Source organism: Nothobranchius furzeri, chromosome 13 (genome assembly GCF_043380555.1).
Source record: "Nothobranchius furzeri strain GRZ-AD chromosome 13, NfurGRZ-RIMD1, whole genome shotgun sequence".
NCBI classification, from domain to species: domain Eukaryota; kingdom Metazoa; phylum Chordata; class Actinopteri; order Cyprinodontiformes; family Nothobranchiidae; genus Nothobranchius; species Nothobranchius furzeri.
In genome coordinates, this window is record NC_091753.1 from 63,605,808 (window position 1) to 63,627,286 (window position 21,479).

Sequence of the window (21,479 nt, forward strand, 5' to 3'; positions counted from 1 at the left end):
TAGCTGTCCACCTCTTCACGCCGAGCAACATGGTTGTGTCAGAGACATCTTTTTATATGCACAAGATAAGAAAATACTTTATTAATGCCACAGCGGGGACGTTTCCGCATTACCACAGTTCAGACGGCAAAGTAGTCACAGAAGTGGGTGAGAATGCGAAAATAAACGGTAAAAAAGACAAGCCACTAAATACAACAGGAGTTCCTGTGTGGACACAAACGCAGGAAGCCTTACGGATAAGGGCGTGTAAAACATGGTGGAAGTAATGAAACATAAAACGTATCAGCTGAGAGAGACTCACTCACATGAAAAAGGGTAGATCATATGCTGTTTGTCTCTTTTACAGACTAAACCCCATTTCATTTGTCCATCCATCCATTTTCAGCCGCTTATCCGGGGTCAGCTCACGGGGGCAGTGCCCTAAGCAGGGAGGCCCAGATTTCCCTCTCCCAAGCCACTGCTCCTGGGAACCCTGAGGCGTTCCCTGGCCAGGTGAGAGACATAGTCCCTCCAGCGTGTCCCGGGTCTCCCTTTAGGTCTCCTCCCAGTTGGAGAACCTCACCAGCGAGGCGTCCAGGAGGCATCCTGACCAGATGTCCGAGCCACCTCAACTGGGTCCTCTCAATGTGGAGGAGCAGCGGATCTACTTCGAGTCCCTCCCGGATGACCGAGTTTCTCACCCTATCTCTAAGGGAGAGCCCAGACACCCTGCAGAGAAAACTCGTTTATCTGTAATATTTACCTGCAGTGGTCCAAACGTTCACAATTATTGACCAAAAAAACACCCATCATGTCAAGGCGTTCACCCTCGTCCCATGTGGGTCCCTGTGGGGGCTTCTCCAGGAGTTTGTGGCACCAGGAACTCTGATATGGGCTGTTGGGTCCTTTTATGACCGGTGCCAGAACTTGGTCTGCATTGCTGGCAGTAAGTCGGGCTCGTTCCCAGTGAGAGCTGGACTTCGCCAAGGCTGCCCTTTGTCACCGATTCTGTTCATGACCTTTATGAAGGATCAAGTCTCTGCTTTTTGCAGATGATGTGGTCCTGGTGGCTTCACCAGAACGTGATCTCCAACTTTCGCTGGAGCGGTTCGCAGCCTGGATGAGAATCAGCTCCTCTAAATCTGAGACCGTTTTTATTTGATGTCAAAATGAGGAAAATTAGTCTTGAAGCCCCCATCCAAAACCCTTCTCCAGACTCAGGAAAGCTTCCACTCTGGACTCTGTAACCACAGACAACAGATACGTAGACGCCCTGTGGGCTGGCACTTCCTATTGGATCTGACATTATGGCTGGCCACCATCTTGGATGGGTCTCCATCCGCCATTCTTTTTTCGAGCAAAAGATTCTAAGTTTGGTAAACTTACCGCCACTTTCCTCTGCTCTTCTCCGTTTCTGGCTCAATTTGGTGAAGTGCATTTGGAGACTTTCGCCCCCGTTCGGAAACAACAAACAGGATTAGAAAATAGCTCATTTAGCATTGACTCGCATTCTTTTATTTCATTCTTCTGGGGACCCATGGTCCGGAAGTACTAGTCCTCTTAGGATCCCACGACTGGAACTCCTAACCTCTAAGCTAACAATCAGGGGCTGAGCTAGCAAATAGGTTGTTCCTTAAAGTGACAGAGCTCTAAAACAGCTCATTCTGGAAGGTACTGAAACTGCCACGGAAAAAGCTGTTGAGACTGCATTTTGTCAGAGGAATTTAGAGCAAAAAACTTCATGAAAGTGTTTTGTATCAATTACAGAACTCTTTTAAGTTGTTAGAACAGGTCCTCCTTAAATTTATTACAAATCTCAGCTTCATTCACCATCACACTCGCGGCCCATTCTTTGCCCTCTGCCTCCACTGCTGGCATTCATGAGACTTGCATTAGATATTGTAGGATTAGAGTCCTGATGCGTGGTGCTACATCAGCCATGTGCAACTTAAAAGCTGTTTCTGTGAACAGAGGCTGATCAGGAGGCTTCCTGACTCCTTAGAGATCAGGAAGAGTGATTGGTGGAGGATGAAATCAGCCTTGACACACACACACACACACACACACACTTATTGTTTTTTTTTATTTTATTTTACAAATTATTCAATGTTTTTAATTCCATGCTTTCGTTCTTTTTTAAACACAGAAACAGTTTTGTTTACCTGTGTTGTAGCTACAGTTTCGCCGACGGCTGCCGGCTTCTTCAGGCTGACGCTGATGGTGGTGCGTCACTTCCTTCTCCGCCGTCGGCGAAACTGTAGCTACAACACAGGTAAACAAAACTGTTTCTGTGTTTAAAAAAGAACGAAAGCATGGAATTAGAACCACGACACAGTAAGAACACACCTAAGATATTCAAAGTTTTTCTTTTGAACATTTGGTGCAAATATCAAACTGCTGAATGTTCCTAAAGTCTGCTGACCTGAACCAATCAGGGCAGGACTGCTGACTGATAGAACAACATAAATCAGTCTCCTCTGTGGAGCTCTGAGGACGCAGAGCTGAGCAGGCATCAGCAGACGTGCATTCCAGATGCAACGGAGTCAGCAAGAGTCAGGAGGGCATGGCTGATTCAACGCTACATGGAGATTAGCTGCCTTCTGCTAATGCAGGAATAACGAGTCTCCCTCACTTCCTGTTTTTAAATCTCATTTGAAAACACACGTGGACCCCCCCAGCCACCGATCCAGTGTGACATTTATGACCTCACCACAAATCCACATCTGTTTTTCAGATGGTGTCATACTTTTACTCCTTTTGTACGTCTCTGTATTTTTCTGTGCTTTTCTCATATTTGTTGTTTTTGATTTAACTCACTTTTGTTGCCGTTGTTGTTGTTTTCATCAGTGATCTCTTTATAAACCGGAACAGAGTCGCTATCTGAACTACTGCGATGGTTCTTTACTGCAGATTTACATCAGAGTTGTTTTTGCAACTTGTACGTTTAAAATGTTCTGAGTGAATTGAAATCATCTGGTTCTTTTCTCTTTTCCAGGACGTATTTGTCTCTGACCTGAACAGAACTTGGGTGACTGACTATTGACATCATGCATCGTGTCAGATCAGGCAGAAACTTGGGAGGTTCTACGTGTATGACGCTCACTGCATGGCTTAACATAGTTTTAGTACTGACGTGAAGCAGAAGACAAACTTTCCTGGTTTTCTACGGATGTTTTCACCACTCGCCTGTTTTTATTTTAAACAAAACAACTGCACTGAGACACAAGCATGCATGCAACAAGAAGTCTTCTATAGATCGTCTCTGTTCCTCCTCCTGACACACACAGACAGTCATCTCTAAAGTCGTGAGCTGCTTTGGAGCCAGAGTGAGAGGAGATGTCAGTCTAAGTCAGCTGCAGACATGGCACCGCCACATTTCCTGCTGTTCCACACCAGTCGCTCTAGCGGAGAGTGCCGTCTCCTCAGCGGTCCGAGAGGATTACTGGACCGGCGTTCGGTGAAGTGGACGACGGGTGGCGGAACGCTGGGACTATGTGTCGACAACATTTGTGTTTTCCTGCTGAAGTCGTCCAAATTCAGGTTTCTGCAAAGCGATTGTTGATTTTCTACTGATAGGACCGTGTTTGACGACATTCCTTCATAGATTCTGAGACAGAAAATGTGTTTGCCCCAGTGATGACACGAGTCATATATGTTTAAGACGATATATGACAGGATCCCAGATATACAGCAGTTCTGCAGGCTACCTACATTCAATACGTTCTGTAGAGGATCACAGTGTAGGGAGTAGGGATGAGCGAGTACACCACTATCTGTATCTGTATCTGTTCAACCAACTAAATTATCTGTACCTGTATCTGTAATCGGAATGGGCGTGGCATAACCCGGAAGTGGGTGTGGTTTAACCGGAAGTGGGTGTGGTTCACATCAATACATTATTTTAAGTCTGAAATTAAAATGGATTGATCGGAAGTTGCTATGTGTATTGTTTATTTGAAAACTATTTACAGAGCAGCCTCAGAATTGAGATTAAATATTTTTGATCACAATAGTAAAGAAACTATTACAGAACAAGTGTTTCAATTAAATCAGAACATTATTATTTGAGTGCATGGATTAATACATCTGAACTCATGCAGTAGGAACTAGGAAATATGAAATGCTAGAACCAGACACAACTTTATGTATATTTTTTTATTTTAATTTGATTAAACTGATTTTTTTCTTAACGTTCTTGGCATTTTGCCCCACACAAAGTTAAACAAAACTACGTGGATTGAGGTGTGTGTGTCTGAGAGAGATAGAGAGGGTTAGAGGGAGAGAGATGGAGTTAAAAAAATAAAAAACCCCACCGGAGCGGAGGGAGTGAGTGACTGATGCAGCACGTCAGCTCTGTCTTGTCAAACGCACCATGTCAGTTACGAAAAAAGTAACTTTAAATATTCAACCGAAAAAGAGGCGAGCTGAAAAAAATCTAGGGTAAACTGAAGAAACGTGAGCAACAGTGAAGCCATCACAGCGCGATCCGTTACTGTCTGTGTGTGTGCGTGGATGAGCCGGACGGACTGAGCTCCCGGCCGGCTAGAGAGTTTTGTGTGTAGGGAGGGGCGGGCGCTCTATGTGACTGGCCAATCACAGAGCGTGAAGACAGTCAGTTACCCAATGAGGATTTTCCTTCAGCACGATTACAGATATTTACGAGGTTTACTCGTTTCATGCTCGTATTTGTCAAAAATGCTTTATCCGTACCGGATACTCGTCTGAAACGAGTATCCGGCTCATCCCTAGTAGGGAGACAGTTTATCTATTTCTGCAAACAGGTGTTTTACTCTCACCAGTCCAGTTTATAACAGCTGAAAACACACAGTCCTGTCAACACTCTTTATCGATCCCTGATCTGTAACTTTTAGACATCACAGAGACCTGGACACAAAACCAGGTCCGACAAGCACCAGCAGAGGAAGCAATGCTTCTAAATGTGGTTTAAAAGAGGGTTTATGAATCAATTTGAAGCAAGTGACCAGCTCTAGGTGGTGTTTTCTCCCACTTTATTTTAATCTTTAGTCTTGAACTGAGCAAAGGAAAAGAGGTTTTACTTACTAAGTTTCCCGCTTCACCCCCTACTGGTTAAAAGCCGTGCCACAGTCTGGTGCTAACAACGAGCTAACACGTTAGTCAACTGATAAGCCACGCAGATCCACACTGCTGGACAGAAGTATTGTTACACACAGGGACGGACTGGGACTAAAACACAGCCCTGGACTTTGACTAGGCCCGGCCCAAAGTAATCAGCGCACGGAAATTCTGCAGCAAAAACACGCGGTCAAACCATCAGAGTGATAGCAACAGCGCTAATGTTGACTGTACGTTGTATTAAAAGCTGTATTACTGATAAGCTTAATAATGTATGCGGTAATAAAACTTCCTAAATAATACCACATCTAAATGAAAATGCAAACGTAACTTCTGTATTGAAACGCTTGTGAGCATTACCTGTACTACCAACCGGTTTACGTAAAACCACAACATACTTCTTATTCCCCCCTGCATGTGGCCTTTCACAGCTAAAATGTTGATATTTAGCTGTTATCATAAAATAAAATTGCGACCTAAACATGAATTCCTAACATCAATCCTTGCAAATGTTTCTCCTCTTTCATCCCATACTTGCTTCCCCTGGATCTGCCGGTGGAGCCAGCGCATCTTTCTGTCCCTCATCCCTGCCGTGACCCTGCTGCCAGGCGCTGCTGCTGGCTGTGCTGCTAAATAAGTCGGTTAATTTGTGACATTTAGAGGCGTTGGCATCTGAGGCCCGCCTTCTCAGCCCCACCCTTTCCTTTCCTTTTTTTTTTACTAGCGGCCGGGTTTTGCATCGTTTTTTTTTTCTACTGCCTCCTCTCCGCTTCAGCTTCTTCTTCTCCTTGCCTGGCGGCCACAGCCAGTGTCGCTGGCCTCCAACTTAGAGGTGCAGTGCTGCCACCTAGAGCGCTGGAGCGTGAAAGAGCTTTGAGGGGGGAAAAACAGGAGTTGAAAGCGTGCGTGGAGAGTGGTGGGCCGGCCCACCGGCCGTCCTGGAGTACCGGCCGTTTCTCCAGAATCCACAGATGGCCAGTCCGCCCCTGGTTACACACAAGTCCAGGAGCAACAAAGCCAGGTCACCATCGGTCCATGATTTCATAGCCTCCTTCAGCTAGCTCAAACAAGTGTAGGCCATGATGCTCACTCTGGTTTTAGCTCTTTGCTTTGAATCCAAGCACACTTTAAGTAATAGCTTAAACTGTTTAGTGTTGCTTTAACCCTCCCACCGTCTTTATGGGTGACCCCGCGAGGAAAGTTCACCATAGAGCAGGATTGATGGTTTATCCCTTCAGGGACCTCAAGGGATAAACCATCAAGTCTACTCAATGGTCACCTTTCCTCGCGGGGTCACACCCATTAGGACAGTGGGAGGGTTAAACATAGCACTCATAACATTTTCATTAGTTTTGTTCTCCTTCAGCTCACTTCCTGCTCCTGATGAAAGCAGTTGTGCCCTCCAGCTCAGCAGTCGGTGCCATAGTACATACAACATGGAGACTGGAGACTGGGCGGTGGCCGTTACCATGCAGCTCCGATACGGATCAATCATTTGATCAGGACCCCCGATCGGAAACTTGAGTTGAGATCAGGACCCAAGCCTTCCATGGATATTTTAGATGGCGGCTTAGCAGGGTCAACAGGATGCAAAGCCACAAAACTGAAGTTGCAATGCGAGTATTCATAAAATGGAAGTAAAATCAAGATAAATGAATGAAGAAGCAAAAACCACGTTTAGAGTTCTGGTTGAGCACTACTCCAGTTGCATTATGATGTCCTGTTGGTCGTCGTGTGGTGGCTTTTATATTTCACTTCCATCAACCCAGTGCTTGACTGATTGTGTCTTTGCTGTAACAGTACTCCTGGGGAGTAAACAGCTAAAGATGTGGGTGGCGCCTCCAGAAATGTGCGAAACTCTCTGCAACCTTCATTAAAACAACAAGCTTCCTTACTTCTTACGCTAAGTTTATTTGTGAAGCATCACACTTGGCTCCCGTCCGTCAGGCACTGGCTGTCAGTGTCTCAGGTTTGCTGTGATTAAAATCTGAATGACCGGATTCAGTGATGAGGTGCGTCTGCAGCCTGTGAGCTGCCCTGCCTCTCCACCCCTGAAATCTGAGGGACGAAGGAGAGACTTACTTCAGATAATTACTGACCAACGTGGTGCAGGTCTGCAGTCGTTAAATAAAACCAGGAGGCTGCTGATGTGATTGTTGGGGCTGCTTGCATGTAAACAAGAAGAGAGGTGAGGTGAAACACGCGGGAAGGGCTGCTGAGAGGACGACACGAGGGTCGAGAGAGATTCAGACGGCAGGGGGGGGAACAACAGGGAGGAAGTGGCGACTTACTGCTCCTGTGTGCTAATTATTTAGTGTGTGTGTGTGTGTGTGTGTGTGTGTGTGTGTGTGTGCTGGTCAGTCAGGTCTCCTCCCTACTGCCTTCTCTCTACCTGCAGGGTGGCCATTACGGTGAGTCCCTCTGGCCACGCCATAGCACACACACACAGCATGGCACAAAAACAAGGTTCTGTGAGCACACACACACACACACACACACACACACACACACACACACACACACACACACTCTCTCTCTCTCTCTCTGTCTCTCTCTCCTCCTCTTCAACAATCCGCCTATCCATCCAGCTCAGCTCGAGGGTCTCTGTGAGTGGGCCTCGGCCCCCTGCTAGAGCCATGGCCACATTAGCGGCCTGGCGGGGGAAGAGATGGCTGGGCGCACCGACAGCCTCCAGCGAACGGCTTCCCCGGAGTGTTGGCGCCCTCTGGATGAGCTGGAATGGTCACAAAGTGGGAAGAATCTAATCCGGTTATGCTCGGGGTTTTCTGCTGCGTCCTCAGCCACCAAGGGGCTTATTTGGGCTACTCCCCTACTTTAGTAAGTAAGCAGGAAACGGGACCTCTGGAAGTGATGTGTGTTTACTGGACATGATTAGATTAAATGGATGCAGCAGAGTGCAGGCTTGAATCTGGGAAGCAGAGGAAATAGTGGATCCATTCAGGCTCGTTTACAGGTATATCACACGGCAGCTTGATAGGGTTTATTTCTCTGGTGTAAGCACATCCTGCAGCTATGATTCCCCACGTGGACGAACTCCCGAGTCATTGTTGACTGGCTCCAGCGGATAGGAGTCAGTCTGCGTTCAGCCCGCTGCTTTGATCATGCTCAGGTGGAGATGAACCATACCTGCGTAGGGGATGGGGGCATCTTTATCCAGGGCGACCAGAGGAGGATCCAGCAGGACAATGTTGGTATTTTCAGTTATCACCCCATGGTATGATGTCTCTATCCACGGCTTGTGTTTATTCACTATGGAGACACAATGCAATAAGATGCTGCTGTTAGTTTTTACATATTAAATAAACCCACAACAAAAGTGCATTCACATACCAATAATTTAGCATTGGCATAAAAACACTTTCAGCATCCTGCAGACTCAGCATTATTAATGATATTTCTAATATCCATCAGCAATTCTTCTCTTCTTTTTGCTGCCGTCATCGTTCAGACCCACAAGTTTAGAGTCCCAGTCCCACACTTAGTCAGTTATCACCACTCCTTTAAAAGCACATTTCCCAAACTCTCGTTGTGTTGGTCAGGCTGGCACTTCAGAAAACCTGTAATGACCCTATTTACCAAACAAAGACCACCATTCACAAGCGTTTAAGGATACTAAATTAAAACGACCTAGTCAAGTGGAGCTGGGGGGTACCGCCAAATGTCTGCTCTCTGGGAGTTCTAGTGTTAAAGGTGCAATATGTGGGAGCAACTGCTCTCACTCCCAGTCTGTGAGTTTCATGACTGCTACAGGTCAGTACCAGAAGACTCTCGATGACCAGTCATACATGATGAGTTGATAAGTGGATAAATATTTTTTCATATCCGGTATTAGCACTCTTGGGTGCTTTACGGTAGGGAGCACTTACTACACTTATTACGGGAATACTGTCTTGCTGGTAGCTTGCTGCTATCGTGCTGAACAACTACACGTGCAAGCTGCTGTGGCAAATTTGGAAGCAAATTGGCTTTAAACATTTTTTCAAGCCTCTCAACAACATTCTAACATTGTGGAGCTATGAATATATTGTGGAGATTTAAATAAATAAATAAATAAATAAATAAGTGGTTCTCTCGCATTTGTCCACAAAATAACACGTTTCCGACCAAAAGCAACTATTGGACCAACCGGCCGTCGGTCTCACTGACCTGTCGCACATCCCCGGGTACTCCACTCGTCACACACTCACGCATTTAGCAACAGAACACCAATGGTGTGAGAGGTTCTCCACTCAATGATATCAGAGAAGGAGAAACAGCCAGCTGCTACCACATCTGCTTTAGGACAAACCACCAGATTCACAAAAAGAAAAACACCTTTTGAAGTCACAGACAACACAAAATGTTTGGACTTAGAAAGAGAAAGAAGGAAAACGATCTTTTATAAAGCGCCTCTCAAGATAAAAAAACATGAGGCGCTTCACAAAAACAAAAAACAATTAAAGAACAAAAAATATTTCAAAAAATTGTAAATGTAAATGTAAAAATTGTGATTAAAAAATTGAGGAAAGGGAGAAAGAAAATTAACAGAAAAGAGGGAAATCAGTGGATCACAGGAAAGGTGGAATGAGAGCAGAATAAGGAGAGGGTGGTGATGAAGGTCACGCAAGAGCCAGCTTAAACATGCACGTTCTCAGAAACGAGAAAACTGAGCTGCGGTTGGCACTCCCTCGTTTCCTCTGGCATCACGGCTCTGTGGCTCCGGTAGAAGCGTCTCAGGGAAGAGAGGAGAGCTTGTTTGCAGAATTGTTTGCCCTAAGTGCTTTAAAGAAGCAGGTTTGACTCATTATTCGTTTCACGTATACATTTCACTCAGTGCTTTATTATTTATTTATGTATTTATTTATTTACTTATATTTAAAGGAGGATAAAACCACTTGAACCACCAGGAATCTAGGAGGTGCTACATCAAATAAAGGCCATTCACCATTTATTACTAATAGTTCCACTGCTACTACTACTACTACTACTACTACTACTACTACTACTACTACTACTACTACTACTGTTACAAGTGACAAAAATAATAGTAATAATATTAATAATCATGATCACAAAGTATTGATTATAGTTTAGTGAGATAATATGCAATCAAACACTATTTATATCATCTTCTTTTTTATAATTTAGTTTATTTTTTGGTCTGGATTACAGTAATCCCTGTTAGACCTGGGCCCAACCCGCTAGTTTCACCCAACTGGATCTGATAAATGAGCCATCTGTAACACATACACAGGCTGCTCCAGACCTTTTCACAGAAACAAAATATATTTCCTAGTTTTATTACCTGACAGTACATTACTGTTATATTACCCAGTCAATATGACAGAAAGAGCTAGAAGAACCAGTGTTTCTGGCTCCTCCCACTGTGCTAGTTGTTAGCGCGAGCAAAACTAAGAAAAGGGAAAAAAGGGATTTCATTAAGCCTGCGTTGTAAATGTCAGGTTCAAGTGTGTGGACAGAAAACGACAGAGCAACACTGTAATTTGAAGCTCCCTGGGTTTCAGGAATAAAGTGCAAAAACAATAATTAGTTGTCATTCACTGACAGGAGAAATGAAAAGCAGACAATCGAGTCCCGGAGCACTTCACTTCTGCACCAGATGTCAATAAAACCTTAAAAACTCTCAAACATGCTTTAAACAAGAATCCAGAGTTAACAGCTACAAGTCGCCACTTCTGTTACGAGTACATTATAAGTCTATGAGTTTGTAACAGCTGAGACCGGACTGACGCCGTCTGATTCATGTGTGACTCCTGAACGCATCGCCCGTGGGCTCACTTCCTGCTTTAGCCCGACGGCTTGAGGTAAGCAGTAGCTTTAAAGACGCGTGTCTTTATTGTGCTGACTAACAAAATACCTGTTTTATCTCCACAAATAACACAAGCCTGGAGGAGTTCTGCTGTACGGTGGACTCGTTCATGCTAACTGTTAGCTTCTACCAGCTGAGATGTCCCCTGCTGCTTCCTTAGAGAAGGACCAGAAACTCTGGGACTTATGGATCTATTCTGTGTTTATGTGACCACGCCCAGTTCTGATAGCGTCGCTGTGAATAAAACGAGTGTTGAAGGTCTTCAGATTGTGTTCCAGGTATTTTGGCAGCTCGGTGATACCCGGGGAACTCGTTCCAACCCCGGGAGACTCCATATTCATGAGGGCCGGTCAAGAAAGCATGACAAACAGCTCTGACACGGTGAGAGGAGATCATTCACGAGGGCAGCGATGGAAACACATTAGTCTATTAGGACGTGGGGAATATTCATGAGTGTATGCCAACACTGAGGGGCAGAAAGGTTCAGGACTTTCCGAATGTCGGCACGAGGAGAAGTCGCTGCTGCACAGGACAACAGGAGGTACCTTCACTCCCTCTGGTGCAATTAAAACAGACAAACTTGTTAAAAACATTGTTTTAGGGAAGATTTTTGTGCAACAAGAACAGCACGTTTTACTGACTGTTTCATAATCCTGTACACTAACTTGTGACGCATGTATCTAAATCACAGCCACGGGTGTGTTTGAGCACGATATCTAATGAGGAGTCTGCAGAGTTAAAGAGTCGAATCCTCGGTTCCATTTCAAGTTTGATCACATCTCAGGAGCCCAGCTGGTTCCAGTTATCCTTGAGGTGCGAAGACCCAAAGTTGGTGTTCTGCATCATAAAAGCTGCTCCAAAAACACAAACATACCTGGGATGCACTGAAAAGAAAACCCACTACAGATAACTCAGCATCACAGGTGAGTTGGATGACGTCTCTGTGAAGATGATGACCCTTTGTGAGTGCATCTCTCCATCAGCTGGTATGACCGAGCTGCTGCACAATCAGGGGCTAATGACATCTCGAAGCCTCGCTGCTCTCCATGTGTGCAGGATTAAATGGTTTCTCATCAGGAGTGATGAGAGCAATAAAGAGGAGCCTGCCTCTGGTAATCACTGCATCCAGATGAGGTACCACCCACGTGTGAACCCTACCCCTAACGCTCATGCAGTCATCACAGGACGCCAGCGCCCGTGGAACAGGATTGGGCGCGTGTCCTGACAGCTTGAGACATGACCCCGAGTCATTACAGGAAAGTGGACGCTATGCGTGTTTGGTTTGGTTTGAATCTACCTAAAGGGAAAAGTAGAAGTCACCTTGACCCGTGTTGTCATGTAGCGGCCACAGCAGGAGAAAGTTAAAGGTGTGATTCCACCACGAGACCCACTACGTATCCATCCGCCCTGCTCCATGACTACTCCCACTATGATGCATGTTTCTACTGGGTGCTGTAGCACTGGAAAAGTCCAACAGTTATTTATCCACAGCCATGTCAGAGGTCAACAGACTGTCCAGCATCTTCTTCTGCCAGGAACATTGTGCTCTTCCATAAGAAAACAGTCCCGTTACCTTCCCTAACCCTCCCACCAGGAAGAGTAAGCCATAACGTTCCTTAACACACTGGAAGCTACAAGGTCTGATGAAGAAGTCGAGATTTTACTCTTTTAATTAAAAGATTCTTATTTTGGTCTCATAAAATTATTTCCTTCGCTCCACAGGAAGTGAACATATATTCTGTTATCTACAACGAGTGCTCCATCTAAAGTGATGCAATAATGACTGAATAATAAACATAAAGGTGTGTTATCTCATGACTTAGTTCAGATCTTTATTGCAATAAACGAGTCTACTTGATGACTTTAATAATGACTTATCATCAGTGACATTCACATATTAATATCAGTATATTAACAAATGAATGCTTAACAGATTCATTTCACATTAAGTGGAACCGGCCTCCTCTGAGTGCCTGTGAGGCATCAGAGCCTATTCATACTTCTCAGATCTGGTTGGTCAAAGTTTATAAACAAACACTTCCTGAAAGTGAACTCACTTCCTATTTTCCCAGTTCAGCCAGAGCTCAGACGAGCTCACAGCTCGTGCTAAATGACCATCCCACAGGGAATCAGCCAGATCTTTCCGTGGAATAATCTTAGGGGCTTAAAGAACCATCCTTTTTTAGATCAATCAGTTATCATTTACTGAATCCACCACTAACTCGTCAGACCTGGGAAGTATCTTTTACCAGTCGTGCCTACGACCTTCAGACACGTCAGACGTCTACTCACTCTCTCTGTCGAGACGGCTTCGCTTCCAGACCTGGGGTCTCATTTATCAAACATGGCGTAGAATCCTTACTAAAACCGTACTCAAGCTCAGCAAAAACAATGTACTCACGCCAGGCAGGTGTGTGATCTATCAAACATGGAGGACGCACAGCCGCACGCAATCTCCGCTTCATAAATCAGAGACTAACGAGAATAACTCTCAGGTGTTTTTTGATCACTTCCTGCCCTCGCCACACCCACTTACTGCCATAAATGGTCAATGCAAAGTGCCTTGTGGTTCTCATGCCGGCTCGTTGCAGCATTTCACCATTAAAGATGGAGGCCGCACATCAAGGAAGCGCTATTTCACAAGCAGAAACTGAGGTACCTGTGGGTCAGGTGGAGAAATGAAAGGAAGTGCTTTTTCAAAACAAATAAGGGAAAATCTACGGAGTGGCACGGCGTTGCTGAAGCCGTCAATGCTGAGTTCTTCAGAGAGATCTGTGGCGGATATAAAAAATGGTCTGATCTGAATGTGGAGGCAAAAAAAAAAAGATGTTTTGCCACCGCCAGACTGTGTCTGCCACTGGAGGAGGCCCTGGCACCTCTGATCCCCCGCTCGGACCGGCAAGCGTGCGTGGAGGAGGGAGACACTTACCATTCAGAGGAGACTGGTACCGTTTAAGCCTTTTACTAATGCAGATCAAATGTGTCCGTCTTTAAAATATAAAACAAAACCAAATCTCGTTGTTTCCCCCAGTGACTCGGGACGACGCGTCCAACGAGGCATCCCGGGCAGCGGGCTTGTTCTGTGTGTGCATACAGCTGATAATGCTGCAGGATTTCATAATGGTACCCTGCTCAGCAGCAGCTCTGCAGGTGCTCTCCATGTCCAACATGTGCGTAAGCCAGGTCCTTAGTCAACTTAAAGTTGCGCACATTTTCTGCTAAGTTTTGTTTCATAAATCCCAAAGTTTACGTGGAAAGTTGCTTACGCAGTTTTCCGATCCCGTTTTGTGCGTAAGCTAGCTTGATCACTTACACACATCCCAGTGGTCACTGGGAACAATAACAATACTCAACAGCCGGACGTGGGGAGTGATTTCCCACATCCCCAAAGGTTAGAAGAGCAGAAGAAGAAAACCAACATGGACTCTGATGTTCACAGAACTACAAACAACAATGTGCTCGCAGAAAGCATGACCAACCCTGCTCGCAGCCCTGCACCCTCAACCATCACCGAAGAGAACGTTGGTCTTTTCCATGACTTAGTTGAACCGTCTGACACTCGTCTACCCCTTTAGCTGCAGGAAAGACTGATGGAATGAGTGCTTCTAAAGCATCAGCAAACACTCACAACCTTTGAAAAAAGGCCGCCAGAGTGACACCAATTTTGTAAAGCACACACACGGTATGGCCACTAAAAGCATTCAGTAAATGGCATGCGATAACCTGCAAATGGAGGGGGCTGGGGGCCGTTTGCCTCCGTCTTCTGTAACCTCACAGCTGCTCAGGTGAGCTGGACTACCTGAGACGTAGAAGGCCTTAAAGCAAAGACGTTGTGTTTGATGTGTTCTTTTAGATCTGAGGTGATATTCTGAAAACACGACCTCTGAGAACCCGTTAGAGAGAATTTATTAACTGCACATTATTATTTTTAACTTAATTAGGCGGAATAAAAAGCAGCTGAATAAAAAGCAGCTGCATTCTCCAGTTTCATGCTTTAACTTGTTTCTGTTTGTTGCACCAAATGAATCAAAAGCCTCTCTATTCCTGTCCTCGTAATTCTGTCTATGCACAAATGATGGGCCACTAAATCACATTGTGTTCCTCAAATTAAATTCATCACACTATTCTCCCTGTCCAGGTGGATATAATCAGACAGCGTGACAGCTGAAAAGTGAATTGTGGAGCCGTGCTGCCCTTTACGGTGAGCACCGGTCAGCTGGACTGTCCCCCGCCATTTCATCGCCAATTAGGCCGAGAGGCGTGGATTTGACTCGCGGCTCCAGGCGTGGCAGAGGCGCTACATCGGCGCATTAATCTCTGACCGGACACCGGCGAGGCTCAGTCCCAACAGACCCCGGGGGGACGGGGGAGGAAGAGCAACAGTTGTAATTAAAAAGAAGTCTGTAGGAAATTAAACTCAGATAGATAAGGTCAAGAAAAACGGGTCCGATGAATACATCAGTCTAATGAAAAGTAAACACCGCAGCGACAGCGAGCCATTACAGCCTCCAGCAGGCAATTACAGCTGCACTGTAAGCTGGGAGATGTTGGCAGCTCTGAGATGTCCATCAGCAGGTCACTGCGGATCATCTGGAAACATCCCCACTCTGCCTTCCATCGCTGCGCTGATCCCTGTCTTCGGTGAAGATCTCTGCAAACGTGAATCTGGTGTTCTCTCAGAGCGCTCTCAGACCACGCTGACAGAGACCATCTGCAGGGAGATGACTTCATTACATTTGACAGCCTCCTCTCGTCCAGACACACACATCTACTATGCTCCTAACGTTACTGCTGACCTGAGACCCGTTTAGTCTTTGAGCTGAAGCTGATAAGGTGCATTTAATGACACGGGCGTCATGGCTGCAGGAATTATTTTGTTGTTGCTGAAGAACTTTAGCCAAACAGAAGTCTTTTTTTTAGTTTTGTAGTTTGTGCACAAACACACGGTTTCCATGTTTTAGAAGGAGAGTGAAGAGGAATTAGTGTGAAAATCCTGGATAGAAAGTTAAAGCCACCAGAAGCTGCCGCTGGAACTGGGATCTGGAGCCATCACATGTCAGTTTCACCCTCTGACTCAGACAGGAATCAGTGCCACGGAGCAAGGGAAGAGCCGTTTGGGAGCCACAACACAGACATCCTGTATGTGTAAGGATGCGTCAGCTACAGGAGCAACAATCAGACTCAACGACTTCAACGTCACATCCTGTAACAGAAACAAAAACATCAGAATGCCAAATAAAAAACTAACCCAGCAACCTGAGGCGTTGGTTCACCTCCACATGTAGCAACAGTCCAGGGAAATCCGCACATTATTAACCTTTAGATTCTTATCTGATGCAATAATTATAAAACTATTCGTATTAATGTTTATTATTCTCAGCATCAGGACAAATATGTTACTTAGTAAAATAACAGGACTCTTTTCTACATCGCAATCAGAACAACTCAATTTAACGTCTTTACTTAGAGAACATCAGAGGTCATTTATGATGCTCTCATCTCATCTGGAAACATTCGCTAAACATCAAATTCATCTGATTTGCACCGCGATTATGAGGCCAGAGAATGGCTGGGCAGTATATCAATATTTTAAAATATCAATATCATTTCAAACAAGAAACAAGATGACTTTATATTGATGTAACTAGTCAAGCCGCTAGCATAGCTGCTAGTGTTAGCCGCTAGCTTGCTTTGTCTCTGGGCCAATGCTTTGCTCTAAACTTTCTATTTGGCTTCTGTCCAGGGGTGGACTGGCCTATCTGGCATTCTGGCACTGTCCCGGTGGGCCGCTTAGCCAAGTGGGCTGCTTGCCCGGCTTGGGCCGACACCACTCCACAGTTGGTGATCTGCCGAACATTAGCTACATGGTAACCTGAAGCTAACAGAGTTTCTCCAGGCGTTTTTAGCAGAAAAAAAAATATATATATATTTTATTTATTTATTTATTTATTTATATATATATAATCCTCAGTCTCAGGCTTTTCCACACGCCCCATGCAGAACTGAATGAACGCTTTCATTTCTGGGACAGTTGCATCGTACCAGTCATTGTATCTGGAGCTAGATTTCAGTTCCTCCCTCTCTAAATACTGGTGAGCATATCGGTTAGTTTCAGTTGTGATGAGGGTCCAGAATTCCCCATCAAATAAAACTGACGGAAAATCAGTGTGTTCTGAATTTGACAGATCCCTGTCTCCACGGTATCCAGCTGGCTCATCAAAATGCCTGATCCACTTGGAATACTGTTCCTCTTCTCCCAAACTAACCCAGCTAACAGTAAAGTTAGAAGAGTTGCTGGTGACGCGAAATGGAAGGAAAAAACAAAAGCACAGATCACGCTTAAAATTATACTCCAGACACTGGAAAACATGGCGAAATTCCCCCACATCGCCTTAATAAACACGGCTTTGTTGTCTCACAAAGCGCCATAAAAAACTGCATTTCTTCTGGTCCTTGAATGCCACGTTTTACATCACACAGCTGCTCTCGTCCTCTGAATGGATTAATACGATGTAAATGCTGTTATTGTTATTAATGTTACTGTGGACACATGTTGGTGCTGATCAGTGGCACCGTTCACTGCTGAAGCTGTTGCTGTATGCTGACGTCCGTGCAAAGTCCTGAGAGGCTGAATCAGAATGGAGACACAACAGTCGAGAGGACCGGGACATCTCCCGTCTGTCAGTGCGGTTACGTGCACACTGACAGACATCTAGTCAGTCCAGGTTGATCTTATTGTAATAAACTTCATCCTAGTCTACATGTGCGTGAACCTGCCTCTCAAATAAAGCGAATGTTACTCCAGTACACTACACGCCCCTTTCTGTGTCTGCCTTCTTCTGGTTTGCTGATCGCAACACAAGCAGCAAACTGGCTGAGTCACAAAGCAGTAGTCACCTAACACACACATCCTGTGCTGCCAGGGGAGGCAGGGGTCGGACCAGAGACTAGCTTCCTGGAGAGCAGCGAGGCCTGACGATGAAACCAGTTTCCATTAAGGCTTCATAGGATTTTCAAAGTAAAACTCTACATTTGCAGCTGAAACAGGTAAGTGCATAAATGCAGCCCAAAATTGTTTTTATATATTTTTTATCATGAGAAAATAACAATTTCACATGGTAAAAATCTCCAAAAGTGGATTTTCTATGATATGGCCCCTTTAAATTTCACTAAGAGGATCATGATCAAGGATCAATAACACCTGTCGGGCAGGCAGGTGAGGATCGCTTTCCCGTTTCATCAACGATAGGACAACATTCAAAAACAGAAGACGGGCAGCAGATGCTGGAGGTTACCAGCTGAATACAGGTGAGTTCGTTTGTCAGTCAGAGCACACCGCAAAGGAAAGGCGCCCCCGTCCGTGCACCGGGGTCACCCAGAGACCGGGCTGCTCCAGCAGTGACACCTTGACCTGCGCCATGCTCACCGTGAGGCTCCTTCTGCTGTCCTCTCAGCTCCAAGCAGTCAGGAAGAGAACGTTCTGTTCAAACTTTACTCAGAGAAGAACCGCCACTGCCTGATCGGCTGTTAGCCTCGGACTGGCGCGCTGCAGTGGCTGTGTTCGGATCTAGCGGCTAGATAAGATGAGTGGTTGGTAGCCCTGGGCTGGGTGAGGTAAACCTGGATCACACACTGCCCTCAGTCGCCTCAGGTGTGTGTGTGTGTGTGTGTGTATTCTGGCTGTGGTTCTAGTGCCCAGCGTTTTGGTTGTGTGTGTTTTGTGCTGCGGGGGTGGTTTGCTGGTGAACTGGAGAGCCAAGCAGCGCTCCAGCAGCCCTCCACCACATCAGCTACTAACAAATCCAAAATAGCAGGAGCACACGGTGCCCTACAAACCATCTGCTGCACGCTCCAGCTACAGTAAACAAAAGACTGCAGCTCAAAGGTTTAAAAAATAAGCCGAGACATTCATAAAGGTGCATTTGTATTCCTGCTCTACACACAGAAACAAACAGGAGTCAAGTGCCACCTCACGTGGAAAGCCCTCTATGAGGATGGCATTTGTGTTTTGACACTGCTTTCCCAACTAGACCTGAACGTTGTCCCTGCAGCTATCTGAGAGAGGAGAAGCAAAGGTCAGGATTTAACCAGGAGTTTGTTTTTCACCCTGGCTAGAATCCAACACCACCCTGAACCAATATGTGCAGTCGGAAGACGAGATTAAAGAAGAGCTGAGAAGCTGAGATGAGTGGTTTTTGTGCTTTAATCATTAGCTGCTCTTACAGGACCAGAGCGTTTGCTAAACGGGTTTCGCCGCGGCTCCCTGGAGAGGATTTTGGCATTTATAGTAGCAAAGCTGAAGCTGGAATAAACCGCTATCAGAAACCTCTCCAACTAAGACGGGGTATAGGGAGGACGCTGGGCGCCCCCCCCCCCCCCCCGCCCCCCCCCCGCATGTGACGAACAGGGTCGCGCATTCAGCGTCTGACGGAAGACACGTCAGACTGATGAAATTTCTCTTTCAGGACCTTTAGCTGTGATGTGACCTGCTTTTTGTCCCGCTTGACGCCCCGCTCAGCCGGTGTTTTCACCACTCTGTCGAACAGCTGGCTGTCTCTCACCGTCCCCGTACAAAGGCGACTAATCTGTTCGTCCGCTCGCACGGCTAAAAGCTCCACGGTCTCCACGTCCGTCCAGTTCGCCATGTTGTAGGTGGTTGAAAGGTACTAGTGAGAGGCCATGTTTATCTGTGTTTACATCCCTTCCGGCCGGCACTCAGCGCGCAGCATGCGTCACTAACGCTACCATCCTCTTTTGGGGGGGTCCCACAGTCGCTCCAAAGGGATTAGCGGGGCTGACACGCGTGTAGCCATCAGGGGCGAGGGGCTCATTCGACACTATTACTACGAGGCTAAGCGCATCAGAATCGAGTTTTATCACCTTTCCCCTTTGCTCCTTGCTGCGTTTACGAGACCCACGAATTCGGATGTATCCCTCAGTAATGACGCGATGGTCTGACTTATAAAAGAGGCTATTGTGTTGCCATATTACTGCAAATGCTGCTCGACTTCCAGAGAAAAGGAACGAGTCACTGAGCACCCCCTCCCCCAGGAAAGGAGCTCAGGGGCGCCTCTAGAAAATTTAGATGGGGGGGCCAGATGGAGCCAAAGAAACGTATGGGGTGGCACACCACATTGGTCCTTGTGGTAACTCGGGGAGAGTTCAGCCTGTGGCGATGTGCTGCGTTGCACCTTTACTCATTTTTATTAAAATAACCGGACGTATCCAAAACATTTAACTGAAATTTACAAACGCAAACACTTTAGAAAAATACATTTCAGTCGTTTAAAATTTTACCCCAAATTTAATAAAAAAATTGTATTGGTTACATTTATTCACCTGTGTTGACAAAATAAATATGGAGATGAAAACTTCTTTTAAATAGTGAGCAGCAGAAGCATATGCATGTGTGTTATATGCCCTCGGAGGAGCTAGGACACCAAAGAGCTAGGTGTAGGTGTTTCCTGCCACAGGACACACACACACACACACACACACACACACACACACACACACACACACACACACACACACACACACACACACAAAGGTAAAAGCATCCATCCACATGTGCAGGGGTGGATGTTTAGGAGCTGCATGTGCACTTTTGGTGCCGTTGCCCCCGGCTATCATTACCCCTTCTCATCAAATGGCTCCACAGCCACCATTGTTGTCTCGCTGCAGCGCTCGAGAGCCATTATCCTGCTCTATTATGGTATGTGCAATTACAGAAATGGCTGCTTTCCCCTACATATACATGCATTAAGAACAAGTCAAAGGACACGTCTAAACAACCAAACACAGTCAGAAGGAAGAGTCCCAGATGGGGGGCTTCTACAGATCAGCAAATGCATCCAGGTGGGTAACCAGGTGAGCTTGGGACATAAGCTGACTATGTGTGTGGGACAGGCTGCATTCAGAAATGCTTCGTCACATAGATAAAAATAAATAAAATAATTTGCATCTGCCGTTTAGATATCGACTTGTGTGTGCTTTGGTTTCTCCATGTAACTGTCTGCTTATCCAGGTCTGGGTCACGAGGACTCCAGCCCCAGCAGGGAGACCAAAACCCCCGCATCCACAGCAACCAGCAACAGCTCATGTTCAGGCCTTTCTACAAGAACATTATGATCAACTGTGTCAAAGGCAGCACTGAGATCTAGCAAGACTAGAACAGACACAAGATTCTTATCTGAGGCCATGAGAATATCATTTGTAACTCTCACTAATGCAGTTTCAGTGCTGTGATACTCTCTAAAACCAGACTGATTATCCGATTACTTTTCTGAGGACAGAAGGACGTGCTGCCCGTTGAACATGATGTGTAGCCAATCAGAAACCCAGGTGACAGAAGCATGCTGCACTCCTCTTCTACCATGTTTGTTTACCAAATATATATAAAAAAGTTAACGGTATTTCACAGTGACTTTGATAAGTAACGTTAAACTGATTACTGATTTGGAAAAGCTAACACATTAAGATACGTGTTACTGGTCATATTAGAGTAATGTGTTACTGCAAACACTGTAAATACTACATGTGGACTACTCTAATACCTGGTGATGCAAAAGTACAT

General features: G+C 45.7%; 1 protein-coding gene across 1 annotated transcript in view; it reads right to left on the reverse strand.

Moving 5' to 3' along the window:
- Positions 1 to 21,479, reverse strand: part of LOC107374383 (calsyntenin-2) — a 542,719-nt gene that overhangs the window by 348,279 nt on the left and 172,961 nt on the right. Inside the window, exon 2 of the mRNA XM_070543765.1 lies at positions 8,221 to 8,343. Coding sequence (XP_070399866.1) covers positions 8,221 to 8,343 — 123 coding nt within the window. The remainder of the gene's footprint in view (positions 1 to 8,220; positions 8,344 to 21,479) is intronic.